This window comes from Poecilia reticulata, chromosome 8, assembly GCF_904066995.2.
Source record: "Poecilia reticulata chromosome 8, P_reticulata-male-v2, whole genome shotgun sequence".
NCBI classification, from domain to species: Eukaryota; Metazoa; Chordata; class Actinopteri; order Cyprinodontiformes; family Poeciliidae; genus Poecilia; species Poecilia reticulata.
In genome coordinates this window covers 5016411-5040492 of record NC_088837.1, presented here as the reverse complement: position 1 = coordinate 5040492, position 24082 = coordinate 5016411, and the positions used below count along the sequence as shown (strand labels likewise).

General features: G+C 41.0%; 1 protein-coding gene across 1 annotated transcript in view; it reads right to left on the bottom strand.

The window, feature by feature from the left end:
• prr36b (proline rich 36b) overlaps positions 1 to 20570 on the bottom strand; it is a 34167-nt gene extending 13597 nt beyond the window's left edge. Inside the window, exons 1-3 of the mRNA XM_081609669.1 lie at positions 20295 to 20570; positions 1891 to 2614; positions 876 to 963 (exon numbers count right to left, since the gene is read on the bottom strand). Of these exons, the coding sequence (XP_081465795.1) occupies positions 876 to 963; positions 1891 to 2506 (704 nt within the window). The 5' untranslated portion in view covers positions 2507 to 2614; positions 20295 to 20570. The remainder of the gene's footprint in view (positions 1 to 875; positions 964 to 1890; positions 2615 to 20294) is intronic.
• Between the last annotated feature and the right edge of the window lie 3512 nt (positions 20571 to 24082).

Below are 24082 nucleotides of genomic sequence, written 5' to 3'. Positions count from 1 at the left end.
GAAAATTTGAATGATTGCAATATGTCTTTATTGTGCCATGAGGTTCTATGAGTCTTTCATTGAAACAAGTTGACGGCATATTCTAACAAAAATTTTTTTTTTTAAACTCAAACCGTGAGTGATTTGTGGGGAATTCTTAAACTTTCTCTGTTTTCTTTTTTCTTAATCGGTATCTAGATCAACTATGTGCCAACAAACACACACAAACCAACAAAATAACATACCAAACAGGAAAAAAAGAAGTCACTAGTTCCCAAACAAACCAGACTCCCAAAGGCTCTATCTGATCATAACTCAGATGTGGACAAAGACTTCATTCAGCCTCATGCCCTCACCTACCATCAAGCCTCCTCAAGATCCAACATCATGCACACAGTGTGACTCAGGTGAGGAACACATGTTGGTCTGATCGCCACACGAAAACAACACGCCGCCGCACAAGAACTCACAACAAGTGTTGGGTTTAAAGAAGCAGCTCTGCTGAGAGGATTCTGTTGTTCCCCATCCCGTTTTAAGCTCCTCCCTCCAAAAACTTGTTTTATTAATAAAGCTGAATAATGCTCGCTCTGATGAAACTCTGCAAGGCATTCCTCTTAGGCTTGTTCCAACACTGGCTGCCTGATGGCCTACTTATGCCTGGGTTCTATGTGGGGGATCATTGTCCTTCGTTCCTCCAGGGAGTTCTTTCTTTAACAGAATCCTCTTTGAACCAGTAGCCAAATTCAAGCCTTTTCAACCAACTGCTGTTTACTGCAATGATTGTCAGTCTCTCAGCCAATGAAATTGGATGATTTCTATTAAAGGGGTGGATTTGTTGATTTGTAGAAGGAAAAAGTAAATTTTCTTGGATAGTGTTTGAATCATTTTTACTCTACCTGGTTGCTTTGGAAACCGGAGGTTTGTCGGTCTTGGATGAGGCAATGGAGCTAGTCTTGGTTAGAGCTGCAGAGGCGGGTTTGGAAGCTGGAGGAGACAGGGATGAGAAATTAATGTTGGGAGGACATTATTCAACAATGCAGACTTGCATAGTTGCTTAAATCACAGATTTAGGTCAGGCAGATGTTTCTTTTATGGGCTGTGTTAAAGTGATCTGGGGCAAAGCCTTTGTTGGTCAGCAACAGTCAATTTGACATGTGTAATGTGCATAAAATCCATGCAGTGCGTAGGTATTGTTATTATTGCACATCACTAAACAATGCTTGCTTAGATAGTGTAGAAAAATGTGCGATTATACTTAGAGCCTTGCAAAAGAAATCACGCCCTTTAAAATTTTCACATCAACTCACGTTGCAAAGTAGAACAGAGCTGTGAAGTGGATGCAGTATTTATAATTTTTTAGATATAGATACAAATACAGCCTATATTTGTTCACTTACACAACTATAATCAGAGTTTAAGATCAATTTAAATTTCATGAAATGTTAAAGTTGATTTCATTGTGAAAAACAACCCAGTCAGCACCTGGCTGCCTGTGAAGTTGGCTACTGTGAGGTGCGCTGGTCTCAGGAGTGAAGTAAAATCTAAAGTAGAGGGACAGCAAGGGTGAAAAGAAAGAAAGGTAACCAAGGAAGGTTGAGTTGAACAGTTTTAGTTTAACGACTCCAATGTTAACGTATGATGCATCTGAACGATTGTAAGGTGGTTAATTGATATAGTTTAGCCCTTAAATTATATCATTTCATGTTTCAGATATGTATGGAAGGAAGGATTAAAAAAAAAAAGTCTCATAGGAAATCCTTCCACTATGCACATATGTGCATCTTTACACAAAATCCTAATAAAGACATTCAAGAGTTTGGTAGTAATGTACCTTTGCAAGGCACTGCAACTTAAAAACAAACGACAACAAAACACCCTACAAGTTGGAATCAGCATAGAAACACAACCAACCTGGTGGCTTCTTTGCAGCAGCAGCAGTGGATTTTACCCCATTAGCAGTACTGGATGTTGTCTTTTTGGCTGCTGCTGCTCCAGTTGTTGACTTTGCGCTGTTGGTAGCAGGGAGGGTCCCTGGAGCCCTTTTCTCCCCAACTTTAGTCACGGTCTTGGGACTTGGTGTTGCTGCTGCCCCGGTTGTTTTTTTGGTGGCAGTAGAGGTCGGGGTGCTCTTTTTATCTGCAGCAGGTGTCATCTTCTTAACGACGCCGTTCGTCTGAGGCTTTGACGTGCCGTTCGACAGACGGGACGCGTTGGAACGTGGGCCAGACGGAGTCTTGGGTGAGCTCGTGGCGCTCAGTTTCGTCTTGGGAGTGGCCTTGTTGGTAGTCTTGGCTTTAGCGTCGCCGGAGGCCTTGGCGACCATCTTGGCAGCGGAAGTCTCCTTACCCTGATCTGCCGGCGGCTTCGCTTCACGCACATCTCCAGCTGGATGCTGCAGCATCTCCCCAGCTGGGACATCTACGAGGTTGGGCTCCGGCTCTGCGGCCGGTGCCGGCTCATTTGCTGGATCCGAGTCCAATGTTTCCATTGGCTCCAGTGCTGCCGTGGCAACCCCATCCGGCTTCATCTCCCCTTCGAATGATGGTGTTCCGTCGCCGCAGGGCAAGACCAGTTGACTTGAATCTCAGAGGACAACGGCAGCTCAGGAGACTTTCTGAAGAGTGCGGGGACTAATCTGGAAAAAGAATAGAGAATATTTAGAGCAGAGTTAGACAACAAGACCAGGCATGAAACACGTCTGGCTTCGCTATCAGGATTTGAAGGAATGTTTGTAGCTTCAGGAATCAGATAAGGCAGGTGGTGCCAATTTAACCACCACACACATAAATGTATCACATTGTACATATATATCAACTGGGTGTGTAGTGTTATGTAAATTACAAGCCCAATTAGTCATCTAACATATCCAAACAAACAAAAAAAACAAAACAAGTTAGTATGTTAAAATGCTTTTTTTGTAAGATTTTGACTGTATATAATATGAATCTGCAAGAAAAGAAGGCTTTTTAGCTGATAGTAAAACTTGTAAGGCTACATTTAAGAGGTGTAAACCTGTCAGATTGATATGTTTATGGGGCAAATGGGGGAACAACAAGAAGGGCAACAAGTCTGCTGCAACACAGAACGAGCCTATTCTACAAATTGTCTGCATTGATCTCGATGCCAACTGGACTGCGGTGCTGAACAACCCCCCAGTGAGCTTCTTAAAAAGCTCAGTGACACAGTTGGCAAAAGTAGCGGTCACTGGTTGTGTTCTTGGTTTTCTGTACTAAGTGGAAGAGGAGTCACTAGTAGTATCAAATAGTTTTCTAGGATTACAGTGCCTGGCAAGACAGACAACTATTCGTGCCTTGTTAACATGTTTACATGTAATCTGTAATGTGTTTTATGTGGAAAACAATTATAGAGTAGAGGGAGAATAGTTTAGATTTCTAATTTTTTCTAAATAAAATTTTAAAAGTGCTTAGTGAAAGAGCATGGAAGTACAAGAAGTAAAGTATCGACTAAATTCAAGTGTGCACCACAATTTTTTTTATTTTTTGATCTGCAAAACATGTTGCAAACCACATACCTCCTTTTGACAACACAATAATATGGTACTGATGTTGATCGATTTTGTAAAATTGTGAGAAAAGCACAAAGTTTTTAATTGTGGTGCAACAAAGTGGAACAAAGAAGGCTATGAATACTTTTATAAAGGGAGTACATGTGTATTTACCAACTCAAATTTAAGACTTAAAGACCATGATGAATGGAATTTAACACCTCTATCTCCACAGAAATGTACAAACCTCATCCAGACAACTGGTGATTTACTTCTTCAGATGCAAAAATGCTAGCTAGGTAGCAAGGGTACATTAGCAGTGAGTTAATAGTAGCCATAACCGTCTTGACTCACAGAAAAATGAAGATATCCGAGTGTAACTCAAACTTTTGCCTGACAGAAAGATCCAGGAGGAAAAACAATTCAGAGTTGAGACAGAAATTAAATAGTTCTGTCTAGACAAAATTTAATACTTGTAATCAATGTATTCAAACTTTTATAAAATGAATTTAAGACATTTTAAGACCTTAATTTTAGGTACATGAATATACATTAAAGACTTTATAGGATGCGCTATACCTTGATATAGGTAGGAAAAGTTTGCAGGAAAAGAAGAAGAATTAACAAAAAGAACATACAGCACGAGAGCAAATATAAAAAAAAAAATCAAACACTGTACGCTCTGAGACATCAGAAATGGCCCAGCTGCTTCAAGTACAGCACATAGCCAGGGGAGTGTGAGGGGTAACAGGAAGCTGGCCTGTCGAAGTTTACAAACAGCTTTAGCAGCCGGCTGTGCAGGAAGTTAAGCAGTGAGACAAACACTCAGGCAATCCTGAGGCCAGCGAAGAGGAAGACGCTTGGCCTGTGGAGCCTGGGAACAGAACGGGGAAGGTGGGAATAGACGGAGGAGTGACGAGACGAGGAAAAAACAAGGCATAAAATGAGCTCACTGCTGGCTGCCTGATCCCACTTTAAAATCCAGACATCGCGATTCCTCCTAGTTTCCACTGTCCTAAACTTGCACTTCTATTTGGAGACGAGGACAGACATCATCTTTATTCCGCCGGCTTCTTGGAAACACTCCCCCGGCACACACTTCATCATGTTTTTGTCCCTCTTTAGTCATTCTCTGCTCATCCTCCAGACCAAATCGTATACATTTAAAGACCCTCCTTCATCCTTAACTGATCCTCCCTTTCTCCTAACTGTGTCCCCCCCCACCACCTCCTCTGTTTCCTTCAACCCCCCCACCCACTGCCTCTGCTTTGCTTCGATCTCTGTTCTCTGTTTGCCACGGCGCAGATGGCTGGAGCAGCTGAGCAGGGCCAGAGGGGGAAAGAATGAAAACGAGGAGGGGAAGAAGAAAAAAAAGGGTCCATGTATCCCAAAAACCCACACAGCTAGTACAACAGGCTGCAACCAAAACACTGACTGGTAGCTGCTAAGAGTGACTCATGCTAACAAACTTCCAACTTTGGAGTTAGAAGAAGTTGCGTGCTGACTTTTCCTCTTGTTTCAAAGAGTTCTAAAATGTACATAGAAAATAGCGTTGGGATTTGATTAAAAGATGTATTCTGATGTATTAACTAAATGTAAAATTGCACGATTTCAAAAAGTGTTCTAGAAAATGATTTACTGTCTCAAACCAAACATCTCAATTTTTTTTCATATTCAGGAAGGTTTAAAAGAAGTCATTTTGTTTTAAACATAATTTAGAAATGTTAACTGTAAACTGGTTGTGCTTCAGTGGAAGGATAATTCATGGTTGTAATGAGTAGGCTACATACTACCTTAGTTCTATTCAAATGACCATCACTGGCTTTTTTTGGGGGGGTTTAGTTTTTTTAAAGAATGTTTTTGGCACTAGTGTGGCCTTTATTTGACAAAGAGAGGAAAGACACGTAGTAAAGGAACCAAGAACAGAATTCAAACTAGAGGTTTGCGATAATCCGACAAGTAAATACAGGAGAAATATCGCAGATACCGATACTTTTCTATTGTTTGTTATATCAAGTGTCTGGATGTTAGGAGTTTTTATGGTTTTTTCCTCTGAAATATTTTTGCTATAATCCAGAAGAAAGTTGATGAAAAAGATAACATGATGAACAGAGAAAGTAGAACAAAAATATGTGTATTTTTTTCCTAAGTAAGCAAAAAATATATATAAATTTAGGGCAAATCAAAACATCATTTTTAGATAGAGTTTAGAAACTGCAACACAAAAACAAATTTAATTTCAAGAGGGAATATAAAACTAAACAAATTGACTCGAAACTGATATCGACTTGATAGCGATATTATCTATATTTGTTGCATTTTTGACCGCAGTACAAGATCGTGTAACATACTTTTTCTGCTTTGAACTAAGCAACCCTCCGCAGCTGAGAGACTTTTACGTCAAAATAGGTCATGCGATTATCTGCATTATGTGATATTAATCTTAAACTTTTTCCGATTAATCACGTGTTAATGTTTTAATGTTAACATTCCTAGTACAAAAACTACATGAGCTTTAGTTAGTACAATGACTAACTGTTTTACTAGGACTGCATTATAGCCATCAACGCAATGACCTAACTCAACCAGGAAATAAAACCATGTCTGAGCCCTATTCCCTCCTCTCTCTTTAAAACTGTTCAGCTCCCAATCTTCCCACAGCAGGAGAAAGCATGTGGCCTCACTATTCATTACTCTACTCCTCTGCAGAGTCCCAAACATTCACTGTGTGTATGTGTATGTGTGTGTAATAAATTCTGAGCGCATATATGCATGGCCAGAAGAACATTTCTGGTTCCCTTGCAAGTCTCCAGACAGCTGTGAGATTGCACTTCTCCTTGGCTCCACGTCATCAGGATAATCAGTCAGAAATGGGCAGTAAAACCTGGCAAGAATGCACATTTCTAGATGCTAAGAATGACTCATGCTAACACACTTCCAACTTTGGAGTTAGAAGTTGTGCGCCGACTTTTCCTCTCGTTTAATTTTTTTCCATAAAAATCTGAAAGCAGAACATTCAATATTAATACACTTCAGAGAGTCGATGAGATGGAAGAACTACTGTTTAGGCTCCTGCCAAAGTAAATTTCCCAAAGTTCAGTTTTGGGGTGATGTCTACTAAGCTGACGTGTTACGATTCTCAAACTCCATTAAATTGTGGTTTGATAACGTTCAGATCTAAGACTAGATTCCAGGTTCAACCGTTGCTCCATTTATGGTATTTTCCTAATTCAAGCAGAAGTCCAAACTGAAATAATTTCAGCATTTCATCCTTAATTAGATCCATTAGCAGCAGGGGTGCACCAATTGAAGTTTTCTGGCCGATTACTGATTATGAAAAAGTCTAACCCATCACTTCATATTTTGGCCAGTACCATTTTTTTTACTGAAATGTTTAACTATAGCAAGAAAGCAGGAGTAGGCTGACTATTAACTGCAAACGTGCAGACATGACTTGATGTTTTCAAGCAATTTCATTCAAAACGTCACCTTATGTTTGCCACCAGCAATACTAAACATTTCAGTAAAAATGTCCAAACTGTAATTGATTTCTATTCATCTTTTGTGGGGATGATTTTGGAGGGAACCTCCATCTTTCTGACCCGTCTTTCACACCAATAGAGGAACCAAAGTGTGGGGCACGGCTTTTGTTTGCCGTCAGCAGCCTCACTGAGTCAACTGTGAATTAAATGTTTTCTGGTTCAACGAAACTTGAACCGTCAGTGCTGCAGTTGGTTCTAAAGGAAGACAATGGGATTGAAGTATTTCATTTTTATTATTGTGCAAATATTTGTTCAAACTAACAGTTTGGTATTGTACAAAAAAATATTGAAAAGCCTGACTTGGTGTGGAAAAACCCTTTATAGCCCAGGAGATAAAACACAAGCTGGCACTGTCAAACCATCAGGGACAGAGTGCAGTCAACGACCCAAGACATAATGTGTTATGATTCGAAACAGATGGTTTTTTCAGCCACATTAAGTTTCATTTAATAATGTTTACATTTAGTAATGTTGCTCTGCGTTTAAGACATTATAGTCTTGATGATGAAAACATAAGCACTACCAAGATCAGTGGGTTTAAAAGAAATGATTTCAGGTCAGCTAACAAATAAACAGCTGTTCACAAAAATCATAATTTTTTTGGCATCTCTGAAGCTTTTAGGAACAGTTACAGTGATGAACTGGAAAGTAAGTCAGCCCAGACTCAGAATGAAGTGGTTCTGCAGAGAGCGGTACAGGCAGCTAGCTCTGTTAATGCTCAGTGACAGCAAGTCAGAGTCCATCAGTCAGAGTTTGGAAAAGATTGTAAATGAGAAAGCAAAGTATGCTCAGCACTGTACAGAGAGTGACTAGCAAGAATGAATTGATTTGCATGCATTATGATCATACTGCAACCAGCTAACCATTAGCATCCTTCAATGCTTTCTGTAGGCACTTAACTAAAAGGCTGGTTCACAATTTTTATTTTATCGTTTGTCTTTTTTCCGATCACCTCTACTTCAAAATCTAAAACATTTTAACTGATCAAAGTTGAAATGGACAGTCATGACACTAAACAAATAATTATTTTAGGAAAATTTAAGGTTAATGAAAAGTTTATTCAATTTGAGGAAAAAAATAAATGTAGTGCAGTGTTTCTGCAGGTTTTACCGACTCAAATTTAAGACTTTTAAAGATCATTGTGAATGAAATTTAAGATTTGTATTACAACAGACATTTACAGGAGAAAAATAGCATATTTTGCAATGCTGTATACAACCTTAACTCCCACGGTGACAAGCTTTTTGCACAGGTTGCCAAACAATTTTGCACATTATACATGGAACATTGTGTGTTATGTGCAGGTAACAAATGTGAGCCTGTGGTTAAATTGAACATCGTCCAGTTAGCTGGCGATAAAGTTGTACTTACTCACAACTAACGGAAAATAGCCAGCTAGGAGGGTTATATTAGTGGCTATAAAATAAATCATTGTACTCTTTGGTAGTCAAAGAACACAATGAAGATGCCTGCATGCTTATAGCAAATGTCTGCTTCGCAGAAAAGCCCCATGAGAAAAAACTATATAAAATATACGAGATTGAGTAGTCCTGCCACAACGTATTTAAGGCTAAATTACTTTTTTAAATGAATTGAAGACATTTTAAAGCCTTAATTTTAGGTACATTCATTTTTTAGGGGTTTGCGGACACCCTTAATAATTATGTAGTTTTCACTCTGTATCCTGGTTTTTGTTAAGTTAGCCAAACATAATGCAACTTGGTGTCCTTTTATTTAAGTCATGTGCTCCCAGAATCCAAGCAGCATCCTACACCAAATTCCCAGCAAGCCTCGATGGTGAGCTAACCAGTAACCGAGAGCAAACAAAGCCCACGCAAATACTGAGCTATGTAAACAATAAAGCTGTTGTTAGGGCACAGAATCAGGAAAGATGCAAAAGATCAAGGACTCCATCTTTTCTTTTTTTTCAGCATATGGCCGTGTGCAAAATCATCTCATCCCTGGGCCAGTGATTGTCTACGTCTACATGTTCTCAATCATCAATGCTACATCGCAACTGTTGTGTTACGCTTTCACTACCTCAGGCGCTACACGCTAATGATTGGCACGCCAACTCGGCAAGGTGAGATCATCCTCCGAGGCATCATCCCCTCCTAATACCCCCACTGGGATATAAACAAAGTGTACTTATGCTCCCACTTAGGCGAGTATCTCTGCCGCAATACATCGTTAAGGCCAGTACTGTCAGTAACTGGGAGGCATCCAGGTCTTCTGAGAGACCTCAGCCTTTCTGAGTCTAGACACACAAAAGATGCCGTTCCTGAATAATCAGATCATCAGCATATTTAAATAGCAAACCAGCACTTTGACCCACTTTCTGTATTGTATAAAATGTACTGTGTGCTTATGTTAAATACCGCAGGTGGTTAGCATGAGTGAAGTGCTGACAAGCCAATGTGAATGTGGATTTTCTACTGGTCTGATGCAAATTAGTAGAGTAAAAACTTAATTTAGTATCAAATTTGTTTAAAGGCTTCACATCTAACTAGATGAGTCATTGGATGGAAATAAAGAAAAACCTCTGCTTCATCCCAGGAGAGAGTCTTCATCAAAGTCAACCAACTGACCATGAGGGTGTAAGAACCGCTGTTGGGGGGGCAGGAGGGGAAAGAGAATTCTGCTTTCAAACACAACTGTGTGCACACAGACACAGATGCATTCACTGAGCCTTCTTCTGTCCCCGGGGTCTACTCTATATAAGGGAGTGATTGTGGGGGAAGGAAGCGGTGCTGATGGTGTTGGGGGTGGGGCCATTAGAGACTCCAGAAAAGACGTAAAAGAAAGAGAAAGTGAGCTTGTATGCATGATGCAAATTCACAGGAGACAGAATTATTAAAAACTGCAGTTTATTGAAAACCAGAAATGTGGCTTGATGTTTGTAGGCAGAAGCCATTGGTTACCAAGGCGTCTTTAACAAGCATGGAGTGACCTTTGACCTTGTAATTGACAAGCTTTTTGTCTCCACGAGGAGCAAACAGAAGGCACTCAGCTGACCTTTTTGTTTTTGGACACTCCTTGCTCTCCATACTCAAGATGGTGCAATGCATCATTTGTGGGATAAAATGTATTGGAAATCTGATCAAATGAGGAAAATTGTATATAGTTTTTAAAAGTATAAACCAAGAGGAGCGTGGAAAAATAAATAAATAATTATATATATATATATATATATATATATATATATATATAGCTGTCTTTCAAAACATTTTGTAACTAGACTAGCATCAGCTGGGGTTAAGAGGATCCATATTGTGATGACTTCCTAAAGGCGGAGTGTTGGAAAGAGCAGGACTTTCTTAAAGAGACAGAGGCCCAATTTCAAGGCACTAAATCACAAAGTGAAATTTTATATTTGATACTTACAGTATTTTTCTAACAACTGAAAGTAACAGTTACTTGATTGTGCTATAAAATAGCACTATACATCTGGGAAATACGTATCACTGCCCCTTTAATGTCTGTTAGACTTCATCTGATGGCGTCTCAGTGGACACAAATTTGTCTGGTCAACCAATGCAACTCTCCCGTTTTGCTTTAATTATTTACTGCTGTCTAGCTTACAGATCCATCTGACATCAGTAAGTGGGCTAAAAACAACGTGTTTTGGAGCTGATGCCATTTTTCCTGGTTACTGCGACCAGAAATGACCAAAGAAGGTGGAATGTACACAAGCATCACTCCTCCTCCTCGCTGCATTCGACAACGAGGAGAATGTCACATTTAAGATGTCATTTGCTGGAATAGAGCCTCAGATTGTCTATTCAGCCTACTCCATATTACAACAGTTGTCTCAGTCACTTCTGCAGCCCATTCATGGCTAGTTGGACTCATTTCTTCCATTTATTCAGACGCTTTGAAATGGATATTTTCGCTGAAACAATGCAAACAGTCATTGCTTTGACCGAATCTTCTGCGTTTTAATCAGAAACAAGAAAAGCTCTAAAATACAAGCAGATTATTCACCTTTTCCATGAGCCTCACATTAGTTTCACCATTCCTTAGCACAAGTGAAATGATATAATTTGCAATTAAGGGTGCATTCACACTAGCACTGTCTAATCAAACTTTGTTTTACCAGAATATCTGGTTCGTTTGGGGAGGTGTGAATAGGCAATCAAACTCCATTGCGAAACAAAATAGCAAACCCAGGTCTTGGTTCAGTTGAAGTGAACTCTGGCGCGGTCCGAATGGATGTGGATGCAAGTGGACCGGAGATCGCTCCAAAAGCAGGATGTGAACTATAAAACGAATGCGCTAGTCTAGCGCTAGCAGGAGAAATGACTTGTGTTTTTTTCCAAAGACAAACAAGAAATCCTTCAACCATTAGTATCTGACAATTTTTGAAGAAGGAAGTTGTGTACGTCTTCTTATGAGGTTTTTGTGCCATTTCCTTGAGTAGTTCTTGCAGCACCACCACAAGCAAGAAGGTAAACAGGTTTTTTAATAATATGGTTTAGTTTGACACAGTGCAGAGTGAAATGGAACCGCAGCGGCTGAAAATGTAAGATTCTGCAACTTTGGTTGCCAATCGAACCGAGTCTACCGGACTATCAGGTGTGAAAACACCCTTAAGAACTTAAAGTGAGTTATCATGCTGTGTGGGGTTTGTAAAAAGTTTAAGTTGTAACCTTTTCTGCATCCCTACACAAAGCGTTTCAATAAAAAATGAACATGTTTATCCTTGGACATTATACATAAGGCCACATTTAAGTTGAATTTAGAAATGTAACAAGATACAGCTTAGTAAATGAAGACGGAATATAAGGCAGTATTTAGAATCAGATACTCTGCTCATATTTCTAAGGGAACGCAGTTAGAAAGATAGAAATGACAGTCAGCAATGCCCCACAGCTGAATATTTCATTTAGACTAAGCCCAAAGTTGGCACAACACCAGCAACAGACCCACAGCTGCAACAGTCACCGTTCTATTAACAGAATATGGAAAGAAAAAAAGTGGTCCTCAGATGTTTGAACAGTTCAACTCATACGTAAGCTTTCTTGCAATGAGTCACTGTTTGGGATTATTTAACAAACGTGGTGCTGCAAAGCCTTTTAAAATTAATGCAACTTTGAACTGTTATCCCCCTACACATGTGTTCCAGTTTTAGTGTAAATCACTGCCTCTGCTTTTGCTTTAACAACCAACGACACAAGTTGCTGTTGATGGCAGCTGAACGCTGAGCTCGATCCAGCTGGAGGTTGGGAGCTGCAGATGTCATTAACTCGACGGTAATCACAGTTCACACACTTCCAAAACATTCCCAGAGTTGAGGTCAGGATCCTGGCTCAGACTTCCTCCACAAAAAACAACCGGCAAACAAACTCCGCTGTCCCAGTGGCGCTCGCTCACTGGACCTAGGTGGAGGCATGACTGAGAAAGAAAGCATGAAAGAGGAAGCACCAAAGTAACAGAAAAATTAAAAATCTGCATTGTCAATTCAAACTTTTACTTCCAAAACTAACTGCCATTTTCTGTACTTTTTATTTCAATACACCAACTTTCTTTGCAGTGGTGTGCCTTTAACATTCCCTATAAAGAAACTCACTCCTTTTAAGGATTGAGGAGTTCTGTTGAAACTCGGACAAGAGAAGAATCTTCAATCATCCCTTTACCTTCAAAGAATCGCACAGGGAATCCCAAAATTAGGAGTTTTTGTCAAACAAATCCATGATGCGTGTCATTTTGAATTGATAAGTACAGATTTTTTAGATAAATCAACTTCTGTTTAGGGATGAGCTGGTTACCACTACCAGGGTACAAAAATGGAGTGAGTGACAATTTTATTTTTAGAAGTTTTAAACTGCAACATAAAAAACCATTACAGACAGACCATTTTCAACAGGGAGGGCCAAAGTAAGCAACGCTGGATGTCACCTGCACTCCTGATTGCTCGTGGTTCCATCAATCAAAGGTGTATGGAGTGAGAGAGTAAGGCAGAACAAAGAAGAAACTTTTCATGGTCCTCATCATCACTTTGCTGTTAGCATATGTTAGAGTAGATGCAGATTGTGCTTCATTTCCATTTAGCACGTTTGTGCAAATTCCAATTCCGAAAATAAAATTTGCTTAATGGAAACACGCCAATCTCAAAAAGACAAAAGTTTTTGTTGGATGTTTTGTTTTTGTTGTTAGAATCAGGTTGTTTCTCGGCCATATGGAAATAGGTTTATTTCACAAAACTGCAACGAAACACTGTTTTGCTTCATACAAGTAATATGGTTAAAGACGGCCAGAAAATGCGAAAAACACACTTTTTAAAAAAAATAATAACTTACTGCATGAACAGACTTATTCATGTGTGACTTTAATTGTATTTCTTACTTATCGGAAGAATCGCAACTGCGAAATTGTTTTTTCGACACTAGAGGAATATTGACAAAGTTTTGTGCACGTTTGTAATGGAAACACAGCTGTCAAAATAAATGACCAACATGTGGTCAGAGAAGCTGATATTAACCCTCCGGAGCCAAACATGAAAACATTACAACATCCTCAAGTGGTAACTTCAGAGATAATAGTTTCATGAAACTGAATTGTTAACAATTGTAAATAAATATTAGTCTACCACAGAAGTCCAAACATTGCAGGAGTCATTCGTCTCACCAACGTTACCTGTCCCTCTCATTCTTATGAATGTCCAAACCAACGCACATGAACACTTAAACTTTGCGCTCCCTTATTGTGGCCAGAGCCTCCTCCTAGCTCATGGGGATGTGCAGATTAACACACGACAGACCTTGTTAACCCTGGACAAAGAGAGATGCGAATCTTGTACAGTTAGCCTCGGCTGTCCTCTAACTGTGCGGTGACACACAGACAGGGAGAGAGTGAGGAAGGGGAAGAAGAGAGAACAAGGGAGGTATATGTAGCCGTAACAGAGGACTCAGTATGCCCCAGAAAGGAGACAATACCACGGGGAGGCCTCACTCCATCATCCCTCCTATAACAATGGATTATAGAGACAGAAAACGACTACAAAAAGCAGGCCAGACGCAAGTGCTACAGTCTGGCTGAACTCCACCACCTGCAGCGACGAGCAGCAGGGCAGCGCAAAGCTCAACTCTGTGGATATTGATCGCAGTGGAGAAAGTAGGCAGCCAGGCAGGCAAACCCACAGATGGCCAGGACATGGACAGACACAGACAGAGGAAGTGCATTAGTAAGGCAGATTCCTCTGATGCTGTTAGCTCTGTCCCTTGGGAGATAAAGGAGACAGTAATGACAAGGTTTTAGGTGGGGACAAAAGAAGGTTGAGTGGATAAAAACAGACAAGAAGGGATGGTATGGAAAAAAACTCAGCAAGATAAGAAGGTAGACTTGGGATCCAGCAGAGTGACCGAGGCTAATTTGTAACTTGAAGAGCTGCTGGATCATCTCCATAATGGGCTGTCTGCCCACAAACAAGCTCCTCTCTGGGGGTAAATGAGATCAGGCCGGGCCAGGACCAGCTGGTGGCTTGGATCAATGACACCAGACAGAGCGGATTCAGAGATGGAAGAGGTGGGCAGCAGTGGAGCATCTGGACGGAATGGCGGAAACCCGCCCGGGTGGCTCCGGCGTTCCTACCAGATTGCGCAGGGCGGTATGGACACCCACGTGCGGGGTACAAGAAGAAGAACAACTGAGTCCATAAGAGGATTATGTGCTTCTGTTTGAAGTGGAACAAGACACGTTGCAGATGGGATCTGATCTTTCACAAGATGTGAAGCAGGTTGGGCGGTTGATCTGATCCATGCTTTGTGAGCACAGCTGGTCAGAGTGCAAAACGACCTCACCATGTCCAAATGCTACTAGGATAGGCTAACAGCATCCTTAAGTGTGGAGGCTGTTACTGAAGGAAGATGACTTCAAGTTAGCCATTTTCAGCATTGGTTAAGTGTGTAAAAATGACAAAATTGACAAGAGTAGAACTGAGTGATCAAACATATAATCAATATCAACATCAACAATATCAATGTTGATAATGTCACTTAAGTTCAATACAGAATCGCATGGTATAGGAAAAGGAAAAGCTTTAATTGCTCTACCTCTCACAGCCCAACTTAGCGGAATGACATCAACTACTCATTCACTCTGGTAAGAACCTGTTGGTTAACATACGCAGCAGCATTTTCATGTTGCACCCAACAATCACGGCCATACTTCACTCCTTGGAGGTCCGCACTCGATTCAAAGCAGAAGTTCGCCAGACACGTCCGCACAAAGGTCAGATTTTACAACCGCGTACTCATTGGCTCAAAGACTCACACAGGAAACTGTTTGGCATGACATGGTGTTCACATCAAACTGTTTTGATGTGACTGAGTTCATAATCCTGAGTCAACACAACCGGTCGCAAGAATGGGTAGTATGACTGTGCAGAACTAACAGGTGAAAGGTGGCTGCTATGGTGTAGAAGAAACAGAGCTAGGCACCCGGTTAGCTCGTCAAACTCGCAGACTGTGGGAAACGAAGTGAAAATAGAACATGAGTGCAACAGATTAAGAGGAAATTGTGGATAAATATCACATCGCCAGTTTGGGAGTATTTTGGATATGTAGAACAAAAATACTAATCAAAAGTTATTGATATTGACATATGAAATGCTAGTATCGTCTTACATTTTCCAGTCATATCGACCAGCCCTACCTACGTAAAAGGAAACTGTACTTTGTAGATAGGCGTGTTTGCTGTTCATTCAGACTGCTACGACAGAAAGCTAGACTTGGCAGATTCCTTTTCCATTTCAAGAACTTGAAGTTTTGGTAGTTAGTACCAAACTTTTGTGGATACAAAAAAGCAGTATTCTGTCTCAGGACGGCAATTTCTATACACAGAGGAACGACAGCTGCAAAATCTATTGAATCAAAATCAGTATCACAATGTTACTTTGTTACTACTCTATAACATCAATGATGTGTTTATATACACATTTCAGGTGCCAAGTAATTCAGACTCTGGATGCTACTTTGGGTGGAAATTTTCCGCTACTCGTGTCAACACTTGGGGATAGATAAGGAAGATAAGAAACTACATTATTCAAAAAACATGGAGAAACTTTGATTTGCTGCTAGCAAAATCAAGGAACATGGTCTCTGTTGTAAAATAATTATCCTCAATTTTACAGTTAAAAATACATTACAATAACCAGTGTGTCATCTCTATTACAATAGTGTGAAGGGTTGACGTTGGCAGTAACAAAGTAAGGATGAGCTCTATTTTATCTGGGAGCCGAAAGTGATTCAATGGACTCAATAATCACAATCTCAAAGACTGCCCAGCAACAAAAGACTAAGCTCCACAAACGCATTGTGAAGAAAAAGGAAAAAAAAAAGAAATCCAGTCCAGAAGCCTAGCAACTGATCTGTGAACTGTGTTCATTATCTATGCTCCCACCAGGGGAATTTAGATTGTCCAAACACAGCAAATTACTGCAGCTGTTGCCAAACCCAATCTCCAAACTGCACCACCAGTTGCCAACTGCGTGCGTGGACAACTGCGATACCACCGACCGCGGCTACTATCAGAACCAGGAGGACAGACAACAGCGGGGCTTATCTCTGCTTTATCGTCACTTTGCAAATGTAGTGTGGCGCCCAGAGCGGGCTTCCTTGAGGCGCCTATCGCCCGGACAACAGGGGGAAATGCTGCAAAAAAACAAACAAAAAAAACAGACCGTTTCTGTTGGTGTTTAGATAATCTCAAAACAAGAAACTATTGTGTGACTTTAATGGATTAGAAGAGAGCTACAGCAATTTGTAACGATGCCAAGGAGAGCAAGAGCCCTGGGTTAAGGCTGAAAAAAGCTTGATGACCAGAGGCACAAACTCGCCCGTCACAGCGGAGTTCAGAGATGGGGGCGGGGGATTTTATTGTGAGTCACACTCCCACCAACACCAGCCCTTAGGCTAGAGGACCGACGACACATGTGTCTATTAACGCAGCCATCATCTCTCCTCTCAGAGCTGACGCTAGGGGTCAAGAGGGCAGCTTGAGGCTAAATTAGCTATTAGCATTTAAAACGGCCCAAACATCAGATCACATAAATCCATTTTATAAGCGGACCACTTTACAGAACACTGAAAAGCAAGTTAAATACACAAGAGAGTAAAAATTTGCATTCTCAGATGACTGATGAGTCTAATCCAAATAGTCAGACATTAATCACTTGACATAAAGAGCAACTGCTTCCAATCATGTTGAATTCCTTATGCACTGACGACGTTAAATGTCAGATCATAAAGCTCAAGCTCATGTCCAAGCATGATCAGTTCATTACTCTGGATTTTCTTTGACGAGCTAAGAGTTTTTAACCTTTTCCACTGATATTCAGTAAGAAAAGCAGAGACAGAATAGAACAGCATGCGTCTAAAACGCTAGTCAGGAAAAATTTGTGTTGAAAGCAAAGCACTTAGTTTATAAAGCAGGAGACTGAATCTCCCTGAACAGGAACCTGAAGAAAACATCTTTCGGGTCAAATCAACAAGTCATATCAAAACGGAGAGGAAGAAAAGTGAGAGTCTGCAAACGCCTCAGGAAATGCGAGATGTGCATTTACTAGAAGTCCAGTAGCAATGTGTGCTTAGTCCTATATTTCTCTTAAAATATAGCCAGAAAGCTATGAGTGAAGTGTTGGAACATAACATCTAAGGGTGGGAGTTCTTTTCAATCAAATTTGGACATTTTATTGTTTTGAATATTACAATCACAATGAAATTCGGTATCTAACCAGAGCCAAGCAACCGCTTCATATCCCCTCCTTTTTTTAGATATAAAGGTATAAACACACACCTTACAATGAAGACCCATGTAGAATCAATTTCACTGGTAACTTCTAAAACCCCTTTTTAAACCTCACGTTGAAACAGAAAAATTATATCCCAATATTTATATCTTTCCCACACAGATTCCTTGGTCACCTTAATGTGTTTTAGTTTGATTTCCAATAAATCCTTCTACAAACAGAATGCCTCTGGCTTTAATCCACATGCTCCAAATAATAATTTTCCAAATAACTTCATTTCAAAACGGTGCGCCTTTTAATGGCGGCTAAATTTAATTTCAAATGATTGCATCAAGCTCGGTCCAGCCTTATCCCAGAAGTAGAGTGAGTCAGCCATTCGTTCATCCATCCTGTGGCATGGGGATGTGGTTGGTGGTGTGAGGACGGTGAAGGGAAGGGGGGTGCAGTCTGGCTCACCCCTGACTTAAGAGTGCTGGAGAGCCTCCAAGCCCCAGCATGGGCAGCTCTTAAAAAAACAAAAAAGAGAGAGAAAAAAAAAGCTCATCTTCGTTGCCCTGGGAGGCCATTTATTCAGGATGACATCAACATCATGGTGGATCACCACATATTACTGGCCAATTCAATCGGTCTTCGCCCACGGGGCTTCAGACTATTTATGTTGTTGTCTGCACTGCCGCAAGGGAACAGAACACGGCTGTGGGCCGACCATGAAGACATGAGGATCAACTCTCTTCTTCTAGTAGTTGTTCTACCATAGAAAAAGTCAAATTTCCTTCATACTCAATCATCTGGGCTTGCTTAGATTGATTCACTTTTTTACTTATATCAAAGTACCTGAAAAACATTTTTTAATTATATTATCAGTTCAGACCTCAAAGAAAACCCTGAAACCCTCTTATTTATTTTTAATAATTAAGCTAATCTCATCAAATTTTTCCATATAAATCAGAGATGCACCACTCAGGCTTTTTTTGGCCAATGGCTAATTTCTGGCATGGTATGAGCTCTGACTGGGCTTTTTTGTCTAGTGTAGAAAAGTTTTATGCTCTGAATTTCATCACAGAGAAAAAAAAAACTTTTTTTTTTTTTTTTAGAAATATGTAATCAAATAAATATCATTCAGATAGTTTACATTGTAGAGAATCTTATACAATCAAAACTATAACTCAAAAAAAAAAGAGACGCACCAATCAAGCCTTTATGACCGACACCGAGTTTCCATTTTTGATGAGTCCTGGAAGCCATTTTTTATAAACACAAAAGAAAAATGTGGCGCAAACTCTTTGATGAAAATGTTTTAAATCCAAGAAAAAGAATAAAGAATTACAAAATTTGTACTAAAATGTATCTGATTTTATGTTGTTAGTTGGAACACTTACAGACAGAAAATGATTAAAAAAATTTACACACACATAAAGATTAGAATAAAAGAAAGAAAGAAAGTGGCTCTCAGGCATTTAGTTTGCTGATCACCAATCAAGACTAAACGTTTTCATTCTGATTTATAACCGACTGTTTCGTCCCTATGATTTGTGTGTGAATTGCACTGGTTTGTCTTTTCAAGTCCCTTGGGATGACATTTGTTGTGTTCTTTTGGAATACAACAACAAATTCTTGCTCACTTGCAAAAAAAAAAAAGGTCAGGAACGGGGAACCCCCCTAAAGCCTTAAACCACAATGGCCGATCACTTTTAGAGGGGTTGACATTAATCACCTCTGATTATTTCACAGCTGTGCGCTATTCTATTTAGAGATATTTCAGCTCCACTCTTCCCCCTTCGGCTTCTGAAAAGGTCGTTGCCTTAACATGCTGATGGGAAAATGTTCTATATAGAAAAAAAAAGAGAATTAAGACACTGTCTGTTTATGCATTTTCACACACTGAAAAAGGAGAAAATTTGAAAACTCCTCCCCCCACCCCCCCACCCCAGAGGCGGCTGAAACATCTCTCGCTTCTCACACTACTTTTGCCCATCACAGAACAATGGGAATCCGCGATGAAGGATGGAGGAGGGGAGACAAGAAGAGGGAAAAGAGGGGGCAAAAAAAAAAAAAAAAAAGTTTAGGGTGAAAAGGCGGACAAAATGCTCACAAAAAAGGAAAATATTTTCTACGTAAGGACAAGAAACACGTTAAAGTGATTTAATTGGTTGTACCGGTTTGTATCTAACAGGTCTGCTGGGCAGTTTAGCGACCACGCAGCCTGGCTGCCACCGCCCCACTCGAGTCACATTCACAGAAACGGAGCACCTCACCACACAAAGGCGGCATGACATCCAAAATAAAGCTTATACACATTTTATTTTACGCGTCTAACATAAATATCCATTCAAAAAAAGCAGCAACTGTAATTCAAATACTTTATACGGAGCTCAAATGTAACAGAAACGGCAATGGCGCAGACGTCTTCAACGGTCACCAGACAGGGCGTTAATTTTAAGCCACCGTTGGTTTTATTTACGGGTACTTACTGTCACCGGCTTTAGCACGCTAGCTAAAGCTAAAACAATCTGGGACTTACCGGTTAGCGTAACTGCAAGCTAGCAAAATCCTCTCCAGCTACGCCCAGTCACTGTTAGCCAGTCCGCCGCCTCTCGAGTCAGAAAGCGGGGATGAAATTGTAAGATAAAGCTGGTGTGAGAGTAGGAGGGTACCGGGGGACGGCGAAGTCAAGTCGAACCGAGCCAACGGACAATGAACTTGTGAGTCGCGAGCGCCGTTTTCCCACAAGTGATGCGCGCACCCTTGAAGGAAGAAAGGAGGAGAGTGACGGTTCGCTTCACTTCACTGCACACTCACTCACTCACGATACTGGAGCCGGTTGAACGGAGGGATGGAACAAGCGGAGGAGAGGCTGGTGCATTCGCGTGCTGCTCGGAAATGTTGGCCATGTTGTAGCCGGTGATAGTTTCTTTTTAGTCAAATACCAAATTCTGTGACTCTGCAGGTTCTATATAAATTAATTCTAAGCGGGATTCTCGTTTTACTGGAACTTCATGAATGTTGTACACAGCGGAAACGTGTGTAGGGGGGGAAAAAAACCTTAGCATTATTTTAATAAGCATTTTTTAAATTTATTAGCATAATAATATTTTCACACTGAAAATATTATCATGACCCCATCTTTTGATTGATTTATTCAAAGAGACATCTATATTAAAAGATTTTGGGGGGTTTATCGTATCTAGACAGGAAAGCTGGTTGGGGGAGGGAAGACAACACACTGTTGTTGGCAACATAAACAAACCAATAATTTAACTGGGTTTAGTGAATAGTAAATAGAAAATAAATATGTGACATGTACATCTTCCCAACAGTGATGACTACATCGCCACGGTAGTGACAGAGTCATGCTGTGGGGTGACTGTTGAGGTATCGCATAATAAAACCTCAATAGAACGCGCTGAAGCTTGCGGTTGTAATAAGACGAGACTTGCAGCAATGCGCTGACTCAGCAGGATTGACTATAAATGCATGCCACACTTCTCAGATTTTCATTGGTAAGAAGAAAAAAAGAAAAGGAAAGAAAACGGTTAACAACCGTGCCAGTTTGTGCCTCCAGATCTTAATGTGAACTGAAACTGGAGAATGTGAAACGCTCAACAGGTGTGAATACTTTTTGCAAGCCACCGTACGTGGATACAGTTGTCTCTAAAATGGATAGGACATATAAACAGCAGACCATTTTCTTTTTTGCCCTGTCAAAAGAAAAAGAAAATGTGTCTTTACTACGAGTCCGTGAATGGAGCATTCACCAGACAGAAGCGGCATGGCAAAATTGAAAGAGAGTGAATAGCAGATAGACGAGAAACTCTCTCTCTCTTTTTTTTTTTTCTCCACTGAAAGCAACCAATCCCCTCCAGTCTGGAGGGGAGCTGGAGGGGATTATTCAAATCAAGGATGATGTCACCTCTTTGCGAGTCACCCTACTCTCTCGTCCGAGGTTTTCCCAGTTGTCTGGTGTCCCCCACAACCCCTCCCCCTCCCCCTCCAGGCCCCTAGGGCCCTTTATCTCGACTGTTCAAACTCTTTTCTTCCATTCTCCATGCCCCACTGCACACACACACACACACACATGCACACGCACCTACACACACACACACACAGACACACACACACGGTGAAGCAGGGTTGCGCCGCATGCATCAAGTTGGCTGTATTGTCCACTTTCAGTGCTACTGTCGCAGCGGAACACCCTGAATGCATCTCAAACCTGTTGATTTTTTTGTTGTTGAAATATCATATTAATGTCTTAAAACAGGATGTGTGTCTGTTTGCAAATGTCCACCACGTGCAGCTAAAAATCAAAGCAAAAAAAAAAAGTGAGCTTTCAGACACAAAGACAGCAATGTGCAGAGTGTGCAGATTGTTTTTGTGTGTGTGTGTGTGTGTGTGTGTGTTTTTAGTCCTCTCCCCGTCAGAGTGCAGTGGCACATGGTGTTGAATCATCTCTGCTGAATCTTTTTGTTTCTGCAAAACGCAGCTTTTCGTCAGAGACTGTCTGGGTGGGCACACTGGCTGTCTGCCTGCCTGTCTGCTGCGCTGCATGCTCAGCCCCCAGCAGCCGCCTGCCGTCCCCCGTCTACATGAGCCAGGCTTTTGTGTGCTGCTCTGATCTGGATTTGATGGGTTTTTTTCTTCATGTCATGCCTGTCATCCACTCTTCATTTTCTATCTGAATATGTAAAACGCAGCCAGAGGAAGCTTTGTCTGAAGAGACGTCTTTGCTCACACTTTGGAGGAATTTGCCTCCAGAAAACCTGACGATGCTGAGCATTATTTATCGATTTACCGACGACTTGTGTTCTCTGGTCTTTATTCAGGTTCTAGCCGACCACCGATTACCGATCTTTAAGAAACCACCATTTCAAATGTAAACATATTTTAATTCTCAAACGATAAATGTAAAGATTTCAGATCTCCCGAATATGTTACATTTTAAAGGAGTATTTGAAATCGGTATTATTGACTCTTTCTTGAGATTTACATCGTGTTACGACGTTATTCCGTTAACAAAAACACACCTGGGGTGTTGCTTTCATTTTTCCATGCATGTTTGAGAAATCCTTTAATCTCCCGTGGCAACCATTCAGCTGTGCAAAATGCCTGAGTGGATGTAGCCCCGCCTTCGAGGATCAAATTCCTCCTCTGAGCTGCAGCTTCCACGCTCCTGCCTCACAGAGCAGCTCTCCACCACTCGGTTCCTGCAGACTAGCCAGCAGCAGCTAGCAAACACCTGGAGGAACTGTGAGTCTGCTGAGCTCATTATAGGAGCTACTGCTCAGTGAAACGCTGGTAGTGAAGTTGTGACGACTTCCTGAAGGCGGAGTTTCAGAAAGAGAAGGAGTTTCTTAAAGAGACATAGGCACAATTTCAAGGAGATAAATCACAAAGTGAAATTTCTTAGGTCATATTTGATATATAACATTTTTATAACAACTTAAGGTGACATAATAACTTGATTGTGCTCCAATGACACTATGTGCCTGGAAAACACAATACTGGCCCTTTAAGCATTAATGTAAGGCCCCTGATAGTTTAGGGTTCCTGTAAGCAGTGGCTCAGTTTGCTTGACAAGATTTGTAAAATGTAAATTTTTATGTATACTTTAACAAGGCACTAAATATAGCCAGCTGAACTGTTGTAGAGGTCAAAGGGAAGTCCTCTTTGTGCGTGCGTGCAGGTGTGTGTGCAAGTAATGGAAGCTGAGAGGGAAGAAGGTGTGAACTGGGCCGTTCAGTGCCTGCTCGCTAGAGACTGATGGACATATTGGCACAGGCAACCGGGAACAACAAAGAGAGGAAGGTGGTGTTTTTTTTCTCTCTCTTTTTTTTTTTTTCGCCACACAGGCGGTGGTTATGGCGGCAGTGGAGACAGGAAGGGGCAGGGCACTGTACCCCGGCGCGCAGTTCCCGTGCTATTTATCTCATTGTTGTTTTTTTTCTACATTGCTCGGAGTCCAGCTGGGGTGGCCACAACACACACACACACACACACACACACACACACACACACACACACACACACACGCACAACCTTCCCCCCCCCCCCCACACACACACACAAACACACATATACATATATATATATATTTTTTATTTTATTTTATTTTTTTAAACTGGGGTCTGGCGCTCAGTCAACCCTGAAAACCTGGCCTCCAGTTTTGCTCCACACATTAGTTATTTAACCACCAGCAGATACAGGCACGCTCTCCTTGGGTTTCATTTATTCCGGCATGAAGAGTCACATTGCACACAGGTCTGAATCTCCCGGAGACACACCCATCTCATCACACACCCTGGATCATTA